We start from the raw sequence: 13,834 nt of genomic DNA, 5'->3' as shown, positions 1-13,834 counted from the left end.
GCTCGTTGGTATAAACAGGTTCCAGGAGGAGTTCCACAGTATGTGTTAAATAATTATCATGGTGATAGCTCTCCTTCATATGGATCTGGCTTCTCGTCTCCTAAATTCACATCAACACACTCGTCTCAGTCTGATTACACTTTGATTATTGATACAGTGGAGGTAGGAGTCTCTGCAGTGTATTACTGTAAAACATGGGATAACTCTGCTAAAGAGTGGGTATCACAGTGATTCACACCATGACAAAAACCTCCTCACTGCTCACATTCACTTCTGCTTTCAGAAAACAGCAGAAGAACAGTATAATTAACCCCTTCTGCCACCCCATGTCTAAATCCTGGATACTCAACTGTCAGAATGAGAAGCACTGAAGAGGAGATTCAGTAGACTTTACTCCACACAGTACTGTAGAACTGAAACTAATGTGCCTCCTCACCACCACTCAGGGGTTTTAACTCCATACAAATGAAGGGGAGCTGTTTCTTCTCCTTTCTTCTGACAGTCACCCGGAGCGGGACTCGAACCCACAACCTCCAGGTCCCTGGAGCTGTGTGATTGCAACACTACCTGCTGCGTCACCGTGCCGCCTGGCAATGTAATCAGAAAATGAATTTGTCTTTTTCCACTGATGAGCTCTTTATATATCAACTGGATTTAATGATTGCAAATGTGACACAACCACTGAGAATGCAGAATTTTCTGTGCTCACCCATCATGTCAGTCACAAAAAAGTGGAACAGAGGAAGTACCCCAGTCTTTTGAAGGTACTGGACAACTGCCATCCTGACATTTTTCCTAATGTTAACACTGTTTGAGGAACATTGCTAGCACTTCCAATGACAACATACACCTCAGGGAGACTTTTTCAGGAGCAAATCGTATCCAGGTGAGATTACGATTGTTAATGCCAATGTTATGGCTGAACATCCTCTCATTGTTATCTCTGGAACAGGAACTTACTGACCATCTGGAAAGTGATGAAATGATCATTATATACAATTCCAAACCCCAGTGTCTTCACCTTGTCTTGTAGATGGACCCAGAAAACAGAATTCAACATGCATCCTGACATAGGCTTAAGTTTTTTTCTTTGTAGTTATTCTTATACCTGCCATGACATTTGACATCAATTGACAGCTCTTTCAGCAATTTTTATGAACATGTACCATATTTGCTTCCATGATTTTAAACTTTATTTATTCATAATTTTATTATTTGTGTGGCATTCTTCTTAATAATTTTGTCCACTCAGATCAGCAGCCTGAAAAAAATCTGAACTGATATTGATTCTGATCGTTACAGCTGAATAGACTTTTCTGGCTATTGCTCAGACAATGAAATATAAGCAGGATTTTGTTTTGCTGTTGTGTTTTATTTTTTTAGGAAAATTTGTTCCCACCCACTTTTGCCAAAACCTACCTAAAGGTCAATTTCTAGGCTCCACCTGCTGCACACACTCAGCAACTTTCTCTTGGCCATGTCGCAATGAAAGAAACAATAATGCACTATGCTCATGGCTTTAAAAAAACATTCCTTCATTCATTATCTGTAACTGTTTAACCAGTTCAGGGTTGCGGTGGGTCCGGGGCCCACACAGAATCACTGGGCGCAAGGCGGGAATACACCCTGGAGGGGGCGCCAGTCCTTCACAGGGCCAACACAATGGTGAATAACCTAATGTATCAGACATAAACATATAAAGATAGAACACAAATACACCACATCACATCCCAATAACCGTAAAACACAATTGTAAACACAAAAAACAAACAAGTGAGCACCTCATGCATCATGGAAACCATGCATAATTTTATTAACTACTCTCTTAATTTCTCCATCTCTCTCTCTCTCACACACACACACGTGAAGAGGAACACACTGTATTTAATCATGCATGCAAACAACAAAAACAGTCTCTGAAAACATTCCCCTACAGTGCACTATAGTCGTGTCAGTGAAGAAAGTCTCAGCTGATTGGCTGATTAGAGATGCAGGTCCCTCCCTCAGTTCCCTATGAAAGCTCCCTCCACTCTCTCCTCTCTTCATCCTCCATTCTGTTCATCCCTCTGCTGATCACACAGACAACATGCTGCCAACTCTCTGTGTTCTATTCCCTGCTCTGGCATGTAAGCTCTCTCCTCCTGCTTTTCTCTCTACACTGATGAGGTGTGTGTGTGACTAGGAGTGTGTGTGAAATGTGATTGATGCTTATACACTTCAATGTTGCTTTATGTTTCAGGGGTCACTTCACAGAAAATTGTGACACAGACCCCTTCGGTGCAAACAGAGCCGGGCCGCACTGTCAGTCTGGACTGTAACATCGCAAAGGATGAAAGCAATTATGTCTCCTGGTATAAACAGATTCCACAAGCAGCTCCTCAGTTTGTGTTGAGATTTTATTATACTGGCAGCTCTCCTGATAAATATGGAGAAAATTTTTCATCTGCGCGCTTCACATCTAAAGCCTCCACAAGCATCGACTACCAGCTAATAATCAGTAAAGTGGAGGTAGGAGACTCTGCAGTGTATTACTGTCAAACAAGAGATGACTCTACAAGTTCAGCTGTATCACAGTGATAGAGAGCAGGACAAAAACCTCCTCACTGTTCACACTGACATCTCCATCTGACTGAGCACATCTCAGCTTCAGCAGAAAAGTGGAGTGGAAAAGTGGTCTATTGAACAGAAAGTGGGAAGAAATCCCAGGAGAACAGAGCTGTGGAATTCCCAGAAACTGAAACGGGATGTGGAAGGATTCAGTGCTGATCACAGACAGTAGAAGAGAGAGCTGAAGTCTAGAGGAGGTTTCAGTTGCACTACTTTCACTTCTGAAACTGAGGAGGTTATTGTACGGGTGATGATATGAAATGAAGCACTGTGGTATTCGGACAAGGAACAAAGCTGTTCGTCACCGGTAAGAAACTGTTCTCTTTATCTACACTTCACTTCTTTAATGTTTCAGACTCAGCTTTAACTGCTATCTAACTGCTACTTTATAACACTGAATAAGGATTTTGTCTATTTTTATTGTGTGTTTAAAAGAAGGAGAGCATTAGAGTTGGAGGTAGACATGAACCAAAGGAAGATCAATGATCTATAATTTCAGAATCAAACCCTGACTGTGTTCCTCTGTTGTGAAATTTGATAGTGGATAAATATGAAAACAGTACTTGCTGATTGGAAAGTATGCTGTAAGTCAGCTATTGCTGAAGTTACATTGCTCTCATTGCTGTCTGATGCATATGTTTTGATGCCACAGATAAGTTCTGTTGATTTTCTAACTGGAAAATTAGAAATAACTCTCAACAGAGAACACACGTCTGGTATTATAAAGCATACTTACAATTTAATTGCTGAATGTAAGACATGTTAAAGTAAATATGACATAAAATAAGGTTTGTGTAAATTTTTTGGCAGACTTTGTATTTAATTTTTTCCAATATAAATTATATGTTAAAATACATGTTGTGCATTACATATGACGCCTTAGACACAATTGCATTTGTTGTCCATTATTGATTTTGAAAATAAAATAATCAAATAACACTCACCCGATCAGAGCTTTCCAAACTTCTACATGCAGCCATTTCAAAATTAAGCAAACTATGCTTTAAGTCATTTTTTTTAATATAACAAAAAACTAAATACTTTTTCATGGTCTCTCCATCTTTCTCTCTGTTCCTCAATGTAACTGTAAACTACTTTTTTAAATATTCATTATAACTCCTTTAAGGGAATTGAAGGTTCAATTTACTCTATATTTATTTATAAGAAATTTATTTCAATCAATTAAAGTGTTTACAACAGGTGTTTTCCTTTAGAACGTGACAAAAATTATACTTTCATTAACAGCAAACTTGGCACAACTTCAAACAGTCTTTAATTCTCATTGTTTGTAGTGTATTAAATCATGTCTTTATCTGTTTCTCTGATCAGACGCTTCTGCCCCGGCTCCTGTTCTGACCCTCTTCCCTCCGTCCAGTGAAGAGCTGAAGTCTAACAAAGCCACTCTAGTGTGTGTGGTCAGTGATATGCCCACTGGCTTTGCTGATGTGAGCTGGCTGGTGGACAGTAAAGCGGTCAGCAGTGGAGTGACCACTGGCTCTGCAGAGCAGCAAACCAATAAGAAATTCAGACTGAGCAGCTTTTTGACCATTGAGAGGTCAGAGTGGGAGAAAGATAAAGACGTAACGTGTCAAGTGTCTTCTGCCTCAAAAACCGCCAGTAAAAAGTTGAAGAAGTCTGAATGTATCGTCTGAACCTGATCACATCTGATACATCTTCATTCTTTTATTCTTCACAGTAACAGAGCTTCATAGAAACAGTAGTTTAACGTGTAGTGACAGAACGCTGACGTCATTAACAAACACTGGATCATCTCCTGCTGACGTAGTCATTTATCTTTTCTGTTTTATAACATGTTTGTTTGCTGAAGTTTAATAAAATGCATTACTAAAGAAACTGTTGTTCATTTTTCATGGTGATGGAGAGTCCACCCAGCAGGCACAGGACGTCAATTTGACGTCAGAAAGGCGTTGGTCTCTAACGTTGGACAGACGTTGATTTTTAGTTGGAAATGAAAATCGGGTTGACGTCTAAACTCAACATTAATGTGACGTCAAGACTCAACGTTGGTTAGACGTTGAAATATGGTTAGTAATCAAAGTCAGATATTACTCAAAAATTAACGTCAGGATGACGTCAAACTCCAACGTTGTGTAGATGTTGATTTTTAGTTGGAAATGAAAATCGGGTTGATGTCTAAACCCAACATTGATGTGACGTCAAGACTCAACGTTGGTTAGACGTTGAAATATGGTTAGTAATCAAAGTCAGATATTACTCAAAAATTAACGTCAGGATGACGTCAAACTCCAACGTTGTGTAGATGTTGATTTTTAGTTGGAAATGAAAATCGGGTTGACGTCTAAACTCAACATTAATGTGACGTCAAGACTCAACGTTGGTTAGACGTTGAAATATGGTTAGTAATCAAAGTCAGATATTACTCAAAAATTAACGTCAGGATGACGTCAAACTCCAACGTTGTGTAGATGTTGATTTTTAGTTGGAAATGAAAATCGGGTTGACGTCTAAACCCAACATTGATGTAACGTCAAGACTCAACGTTGGTTAGACGTTGAAATATGGTTAGTAATCAAAGTCAGATATTACTCAAAAATTAACGTCAGGATGACGTCAAACTCCAACGTTGTGTAGATGTTGATTTTTAGTTGGAAATGAAAATCGGGTTGACGTCTAAACCCAACATTGATGTGACGTCAAGACTCAACGTTGGTTAGACGTTGAAATATGGTTAGTAATCAAAGTCAGATATTACTCAAAAATTAACGTCAGGATGACGTCAAACTCCAACGTTGTGTAGATGTTGATTTCTAGTTGGAAATGAAACTCGGGTTGACATCTAAACCCAACATTGATGTGACATCAAGAACCAACATTGGTTAGACGTTGAAGTATGGTTAGTAATCAAAGTCAGATATTACTCAAAAATTAACGTCAGGATGATGTCATGCTCCAATGTTGTATAGATGTTGATTTTTAGTTGGAAATGAAAATTTGGGTTGACGTCAAATCCCAACATTGGTGTGACATCAAGACTCAATGTAGTTTAGACATTGAATTATGGTTAGTAATCAAAGTAAGATATTACTCAAAAATTAACATTCGGGTGACGTCAAGCTCCAATGTTGTTTTAGTTGTAATGAAAATCGGGTCGACGTCTAAACCCAACACTGGTGTGACATAGAGCCTCAACACTACCGTATACTACAGCATACTACTGTAATTAAATAATACAATACTTTACTGTAAAAACTGATTTACAGTAAATAACTGTCAGCTGAGCTCCCAGACAATTACTGTATATTTACAGGAACATTAATGTATTTCAACTTTACAAAATACTACTGTAAATGAATAAAACTTAACTGTAAATATTAGGATTTACAGTAAATACCTGGCAACAGAGTTTCCAGCCAATTACTGCATTTGTACAGGAACAAGATTGTATTTAAAATTTACAGAATACTACTGTAATTGCATAATACAATGTTTTACTCTAAATATTTAAATGTACAGTAATATTTTCAGCAGAATTGCCAGCCATTTACTGCCTTTTTCAGAAACAATACCTTTTTACAGAGGAACACTAATTACAAACAGTATCTAAATTACATTCAATTCTTTATATATACTGAACAATACCAGCACGTAATATTTTTGTATTAAGATTATTGTTACTATTAAATAAAAAAAAATCAAGTCTGCCAAGCATGAATACTTTAAAAATACTATAACCATAACATACACAAAAGAAGTCCAAATCTACATTCAGAATTAAAATCAGTAACACGCTTTATTAAAACTGAATATATGCAAAATGTGGACAAATTTCAAGTACTACATAACATGTTCAAATCATTTATGTTTTACTTGAACTTAATATTTTTGCCCCTTATGATATTTGCTTTTTTTTCTAACCAAAAATACTTCACAATATCCAATTACATTATTGCCTTGATGAATTACAAGAAAGGTGCCCAAATCTTTATAGTAAAACATTACGTTATATCACATGAATTTTGATCTTACCAGACAACACAAATAGTGACCGTAAAACATCATGAAAAATGTAATAAAAAATATGTAATCTGGATTGCTAAAACTTTGTATTTCAAATATCATCAGTGAACCCAACATGTTACTGACTTAGAGTCAGTTTTGTGTTGAACATGACCCTTTAAATACAAACTGGATTCCAAAAAAGTTGGGACACTAAACAAATTGTGAATAAAAACTGAATGCAATGATTTGGAGGTGCCAACATCTAATATTTTATTCAGAATATAACACAAATCACAGATCAAAAGTTTAAACTGAGATAATGTATCATTTGTAAGGGAAAAATGTGTTGTTTCAAAATTTCATGGCATCAACAAATCCCAAAAAAGTTGGGACAAGGCCATTTTTTACCACTGTGTGGCATCCCCCCTTCTTCTTACAACACTCAAAAGATGTCTGGGGACAGAGGAGACCAGTTTCTCAAGTTTAGAAATAGGAATGCTCTCCCATTCATGTCTAATACAGGCCTCTTGGGCCTTCTTTGTCACACCTTCCTCTTTATGATGCGCCAAATGCTCTCTATAGGTGAAAGATCTGGACTGCAGGCTGGCCATTTCAGTACCCGGATCCTTCTCCTACGTAGCCATGATGATGTGATTGCTGCAGAATGTGGTCTGGCATTATCTTGTTGAAAAATGCAGGGTCTTCCCTGAAAGAGATGACGTCTAGATGGGAGCATATGTTTTGAGCATATGTTTTGAACATATGTTTTGAACCTGAACATAGTTCTCTGCATTAATGGTGCCTTTTCAGACACGCAAGCTGCCCATGCCACAAGCACTCATGCAACCCCATACCATCAGTGATGCAGGCTTCTGAACGGAGCGTTGATAACAACTTGGGTTATCCTGTCCTCTGGTCCGGATGACATGGCGTCCCAGTGTTCCATAAAGAACTTCAAATCGTGACTCATCTGACCACAGAACAGTCTTCCATTTTGCCACACTCCATTTTAAAAGACCCCTGGCCCAGTGCAAATGTCTGAGCTTGTGGAGCTTGCTTAGAAATGGCTTCCTCTTTGCACTGTAGAGTTTCAGCTGGCAACGGCGGATGGCACGGTGGATTGTGTTCACTGACAATGCTCTCTGGAAGTATTTCTGAGCCCATTCTTTTATTTCCTTGACAGTGGCATTCCTGTTCAAGGTGCAGTGATGTTTAAGGGCCCGGAGATCACAAGCATCTAGTAGAGTTTTACGGCCTTGACCCTTATGCACAGCAATTGTTCCAGATTCTCTGAATCTTTTGATGATGTTATGCACGGTTGATGATAACTTAAAAATCTTTGCTTTTTTACACTGGGTAACACCATTCTGGTATCGCTGCACAGCAAACATCTTTCTGCGCAACAATGGTGGAATTGGTGATCCTCTTACCATCTTGGCTTCAGAGAGACATTGACACCATGAGAAGCTCTTTTTATACCCAATCAGGTTGTCAATTGACCTAATTATTGTTAATTGGTCTTCCAGCTGTTCGTTATATGCTCAATTTCCTCCTTTTTGCCACTTATTGCTACTTGTCCCAACTTTGTTGGGATTTGTTGACACTGTGAAATTTTGAATGAACATATATTTTTTTTAAATGTTACATTTACTCAGATTAAACTTTTGATCTGTCATCTGTGTTCTATTAAAAATAAAATATTGACATTTGCCATCTCCACATCATTGCATTCAGTTTTTATTCACAATTTGTTTAGTGGCCCAACTTTTTTGGAATCCGGTTTGTAAATAAAATTTAATTCAAAGTCCATCAGTTTCTTTAAAGCAAGGATACACACAGATGCATGGTCCAGGACTTCTTGGTTGCTCTCTACGTTTACCACCCCTGGGAATTTTTACCAATGAGGCGTCTATAAAAATAAAAAATCCACAGTTAGTAACATAGCATGTGGAAATAAAAGTACAAAAAAGTTGCAATAAAAATTTTGTACACAAGAGGATACAGTAAGGGGAAGATCAGATGACATCATGGGCAAGACATTTTTTAAAACTAAACATAGCACAAAAATAAGGATATTTTTGTTTGGTAGATTATATCTTTGTTGTAACAATGTTTCTTGGCAATAAATCTTATACTGTTGGAATCATGTTAATTTCCCTTTGAAATGGTGCCACATTTATAAGGAACATGCATTTGTGGGATGAGCAGTAGAAATGAGTATGTGGGTTGTGCCAATGAAACATTAGCCCAATCCTCTCTGCCAATGCCAAAGAGTTTATTCTGCCATTGACTCGTTTGGTGAGTTGTGACTGGCTGACTGAAGTTTGAAGAAACAAGACATATTGGCAATTTAACAATGTATTCTTTTAACAAATAGGAGCTTCAGTAGCGTGTGGAAGAACCATAAACAGCCAAAACAGCCCAGGACTTTCTCTTCATGATGGTCACCATCCTGGTTACACACTGCTGGTCACACATATGGTTGTGTTGGTCACTGTGGCATGAACAGCACGCCCAAGCTGATCCCACAAGTGTTCATTGGGGTTGAGGTCAGGAGCTAGCAGGCCATTCCATCCTCTCCACTACCAAATTCTGGAGGTAGTCTCTGATAAACACCGCTCTGTGGGGGCAAGTGTTGTCATTTTGGAGGTTAGAGTTTGGTCCCAGACTGTGGAGATATGGGATTGCCACTGGTTGTAGAATTTCATCTCAATATCTTTTTCTGCATTGAGATTGCTTGCAATGACGATAAACCTCATTTTTCAAGTGAAGGAGATGCCACATCACACCATTACACAAAATAAGCTGTTTGGCACTGGCAGTGAGTATTTGACAAATTTTTCACTGTCGCAATCCACATACTCAGCTCTACTGCTCATCTCACAAAAGCATGTTTCTTACAAATGTAGCACCATTTAAAAGAGAAATTAACAGTAATGGTATAAGGTTTATTGGCAAGAAGTACTGTTACAACAAAGAAATAATCAACCAGACACAAATTTTCTTACTTTTTCTGCTATGTTTATTTTTATTTTTCTGCAAGTAATCAGAGCAAATGAGTGAGGTAAAGGGTGAATTACATTAATAATTACAGTTAGATAATGCAGCATGTCCTATTTGGTGCTAAAAATAAACACTAATACTTTGACATTGTATTTTGTTATGGCTTTCATAATGTCATATCGTATCATATATCTCCATTTCTTTTAGGCATATCGAGATATGAATTTTTGGTCATATCGCCCAGCCCTAGTTGTCGCTTGCTCACACTTTTTGTAGTGAAGACTGAGGATAGATATTAATACGAACTCAACAAAACCATTTTTTTTCCCAAAAGTACTGCAATTTCAATTTGATACCTGATCTAAAAGCCATGTATACTGATATGCTATGCAATATTTCAATGTATCATAGTAATCAGAAAATCCTGTATTTGACCTTTAATTTCACATATCAAAAGCACAAATTTCAACTGCATCAAATGATTCCCACAATGACCCTGATTAGAATTAAATGGTTGCAACAGATGAATGAATGACAGTAAACAGTAACTGCCCTTCATAATAATTTCATAAAGAATTATCCAACAGAAACGGGTCAAAATATTAAAAAGCAATTACCTTCAGATAATTTTAGAATTTTTTAATCCATTTTCATACATGGGGTTTCTGCATCAATAAAGTTATCATATTTCAAGGTTTTTATATATAATAATACTTTTAATTACAGGTAAGATAACATGAAATAGAGGCTAGTTTAATTCAGAGAAGGAAGTAAACAAGTAGAGAGAGAGAAAGAAAGAAATTTCCTGTCGATATTGGAAATTGAAATTTTAGTACAAGGTGAATAGGGCTGCCTTTCCAGAAATTAATGGAGGCTTGAGCAAACATAGGTCACTTGTCCTTCCACTGTCAGCAAATATCTTGCATTGGTCAAAAATTCCACTGTAATTAATTCAAATGTTAAACTTTTGTCATTCTGGAGTATCTTGCAATTATATATACATACCCAGAATAAAAATCAGAGGACTCACAAGCAGGTTAAGGGTTTCAAAATCAGCAACTGTGGCACTTGCTTAAATGATGAGAATATAAATTATTTTAAGTCTTCAACATTTACCATTGCAGTTTTCAATGACATGTCAAATTAAAACCTATATGATATAGCCTAGGTCTAGTTTCAGTTTTCCTGTTTTAATGATACCTGTAAATGTGAGCCTTAAATGCAGCCAACTTCCTGAAAGTCATGGCACGACGAGACTCTCCACATTTAAAACATATAGTACAGAGAAATAAGATGTCATTTCATATGCATTACAAAAACCAACACACTACATTTGTAATCACAGAACTGGTAGCCAACATTTAGTATTTAGACACTTTAAATGCAATACTCTTAAACTCTGATAAACAATTAAAATGTACACTCTATATAAACTAAATAACAAAAATGGGAGTCTGAAATCAGATTTGGAATGGTATGGAGCCCCTAAAGGGACTGGGGGAAAAATTAAAAAAAGACTATTGATTTTGTGTTCCCTTGCAAACATTATTGCATTCCCTCGCAAATACATTGCGCTCCTTTGCAAATGTTTTATGATACACAATTGTCTTTGTTACGGAGCCCCTAAAGGGACTGGGGAAAAAAAGACTTTGGCGTTCCTTCGCAAACACAATTGCGTTACCTCGCAAATACAATAGTCTTTTTTTAATTTTTTCCCCCAATCCCTTTAGGGGCTCCGTAGAATGGAGCTCAAAATTCTGCAGCAAAATACAGTAGTCTATAATTCTCAACACAGCACAAAGTAAAATCTATTTCACTCCCCCCATCTTGCACCTCATTCACACCTGACACTCCAAATATATATTAGCTAATAATCTGGAATGGAGTTTGTCTGTAGCTAACATTACATGTTTACAATGTCTACAACATCTACGTTTACAACTCTCTGTTATAATGAACGTAGCTAATTTTACCAAACTGACCAATATCAATGACCAGAATCCCTGTCCATCTCTATGTTTATATTTCCCTCCGTTCTCTTCTTTAAAAAGCATTACTCTGCTAACTAAAACTCGAATAGTACCCGCAAGAAGCCCAAAACTGGACTTTGAGTTTACAATTGTTTGTACAGTCAAATTATCGTTCTCTACTACGCTAAATATAAATAAATAATGCTACGACTGACCCGTACTTTCACCGGCAGCCTGTTTCAATGGAGCAGAACCCTCTCTTTCTTTTCTTCCCGCCTCTTCTCTCCTACCTTTCCCTCAGTCTCCTGCTTGTAAGCCGTCACAAAACGAGAAGGGTCTGGGCGCAGATCTCACTCCTGAGGCTACCTCTCCTGTGGTACCTATCTGAGGCGCCAGAGAAGAGGTGGCGCCGTTTCCATTATCGCCATCTAGTGTCATGGGGTGGTTTTGCCAGTAGACCCAGAATTGAAACGCCGTTTGTGTGGGAGCGTGTTTGTATGTGTCAAAATTTTAGACGGACAGATTTGGAGTTTTTGACGGTACGTTACGAGATGTCTTTGTTTAATTAACGAAGATATTGGGTCGCTGGGATAACTTTTTGTTTTTCCGAATTAATGAACTCACGTTAGCTCTGCATCTACCTTGCTAATTTAGCTAGGTACGACAATCATTAGACGCTGTTTGTCACGTCAGGCTATATATATATATATATATATATATATATATATATATATATATATAGCCTGACGTATTAATATATTAATAAAGCATTTTTGGTTTGGCATGAAGTAGATTAGCCAGTTGGCTAAATGTGTTTGGTTCTTAGTTACGCAATGTGTTTTAACACAATATTTTTTTGCCATTATGTAGCATTTTGTACAATCTTTATATATATATATATATCATTATTTATTTATACATTCATCTATCTGTCGTTGTGTCTGTATGTCTATGTCTGTTGTTATATGTGCATATACTGTCCTGGTCCAAGGCAAATGCATACACAGATCAACCAAAAACAATGTATACAACAGAGCAATAGATGGACTTGAGTCTGTAATTTTATAACTACAAAATGCTCCTGTGGACAGTGGAGCTGAGAGAATAGACAGTGAGTGTAGAAACAAGGAGTTGGTCACAATATGATGGTTGATCAGTGTATAACTGTCTACAAAACTTTCATTGATGCAATTATTAATGTATGTTTTTTTTTCATTTTTACATAGATGCACTCTTCAGTCTGGCTTTGTGGTTCAGACCCATCTTTAAACAGATGCACAACATGCTGCAAAATGTTTCATTGTCCTTTGTGCCCTGTGAAGTTGTTTAAGCCTACCAACTTGGCAAGAGTTAAGAAACACATTGAAATTCACTGGAAAAATGCAATACAGTTTAAAGGTAATGTAACCCTGCTATTTTTATTTTTTTGGCAGCACAAAGTTCATGTTGATTCATGTGTTTTATTTTTTATTTATTTTTCACATTTTTCACAGAATATCGAATTCACAGATGTCATCAGAATTGCAGATCAGAAGGACACTATCACTGCCCTCTGTGCTCAAAAACCATTTTGAGGAGAGATAATATGGAAACCCATCTTCAGGCTTGTCAAGTTACTTCATCTGTGGCGCACACACCTTCACCTGCAGAAGTACCTTTCATATCTGCTATATTCACTTCAAATTCCTTAAAGGAAGCACCACCTCATTTAAAGTCAACCACACCCCAAGCACATACTTTAACAGTTGGTGCTTCTGAGATTTTATCATCTACTCCTGCACTTTCCTCTACATCATCCACTTCTCTGTCACTTCCTTCTCCGAAAAAGGCTCAAACGACATCACCCCAAAGAGTAAAGTGTCCTCACTGCACTACAATTGTACATGAGAAGAATTTGCCTGGTCACATTTCCAGAAAACATTCAGAAGAAAAACCAGATATAACCAGCACATCACATTTGAAAAGCGTTTGTGTGGATGCGACCAATGGTGTGTGTGCTGTTCAAAGAAGCAGGCATGGTTTTTCTATACCTGTTCATGTACAGAGAAAGACATGGGGCAAAAAACACTTTACTGGATGTGAATTAGAAGAATGTTTTCAGTACCAGCTTCTAGCACTACGGAGTGGATGTGCCTTCAGCCACTGTGAACATATTCGTTCACTTGACTATTGTTCTCACACCATAAGTGAAGAGTTCCTTCAAGAGGGTGTTCTAGATGAAATGGTGCATCATAAGCTATTTGGTGTATCGAAGAAGATTCTGTGCATAAAAA

The 13,834-nt window shown here is 37.4% G+C and overlaps 2 protein-coding genes across 2 annotated transcripts; both read left to right on the top strand.

The window, feature by feature from the left end:
- Nucleotides 1-2,086: 2,086 nt before the first annotated feature.
- LOC136665130 (immunoglobulin lambda-1 light chain-like) lies at nt 2,087-4,383 on the top strand. Its single transcript, XM_066642712.1, has 4 exons — nt 2,087-2,126; nt 2,240-2,548; nt 2,870-2,914; nt 3,937-4,383. Exons 1-4 carry the CDS (start codon nt 2,087-2,089, stop codon nt 4,257-4,259), a joined length of 717 nt encoding a protein of 238 aa, XP_066498809.1. The 3' UTR covers nt 4,260-4,383.
- Nucleotides 4,384-11,803: 7,420 nt separating this feature from the next.
- Nucleotides 11,804-13,831, top strand: LOC136664496 (uncharacterized). The gene is made up of 4 exons (XM_066641673.1): nt 11,804-12,100; nt 12,788-12,959; nt 13,055-13,754; nt 13,819-13,831. Exons 1-4 carry the CDS (start codon nt 11,804-11,806, stop codon nt 13,829-13,831), a joined length of 1,182 nt encoding a protein of 393 aa, XP_066497770.1.
- Nucleotides 13,832-13,834: the final 3 nt, after the last annotated feature.

Source organism: Hoplias malabaricus, chromosome 13 (assembly GCF_029633855.1).
Source record: "Hoplias malabaricus isolate fHopMal1 chromosome 13, fHopMal1.hap1, whole genome shotgun sequence".
In the NCBI taxonomy this organism is placed as follows: Eukaryota; Metazoa; Chordata; class Actinopteri; order Characiformes; family Erythrinidae; genus Hoplias; species Hoplias malabaricus.
The sequence above is the reverse complement of the archived record's forward strand: the minus strand, read 5'-3'. Positions and strand labels throughout refer to the sequence as shown.

What these genes read in the sequence shown, in the direction of transcription:
- LOC136665130 (XM_066642712.1), top strand. Translation starts at nt 2,087, where the DNA reads ATGCTGCCAACTCTCTGTGTTCTATTCCCTGCTCTGGCAT. An exon ending in TCTATTCCCTGCTCTGGCAT is followed by an intron (nt 2,127 to 2,239) that starts GTAAGCTCTCTC and finishes TTTATGTTTCAG; the next exon opens with GGGTCACTTCACAGAAAATT. An exon ending in AACAAAGCTGTTCGTCACCG is followed by an intron (nt 2,915 to 3,936) that starts GTAAGAAACTGT and finishes TTCTCTGATCAG; the next exon opens with ACGCTTCTGCCCCGGCTCCT.
- LOC136664496 (XM_066641673.1), top strand. Translation starts at nt 11,804, where the DNA reads ATGGAGCAGAACCCTCTCTTTCTTTTCTTCCCGCCTCTTCTCTCCTAC. An exon ending in CAGATTTGGAGTTTTTGACG is followed by an intron (nt 12,101 to 12,787) that starts GTACGTTACGAG and finishes ATTTTTACATAG; the next exon opens with ATGCACTCTTCAGTCTGGCT. An exon ending in AAATGCAATACAGTTTAAAG is followed by an intron (nt 12,960 to 13,054) that starts GTAATGTAACCC and finishes CATTTTTCACAG; the next exon opens with AATATCGAATTCACAGATGT.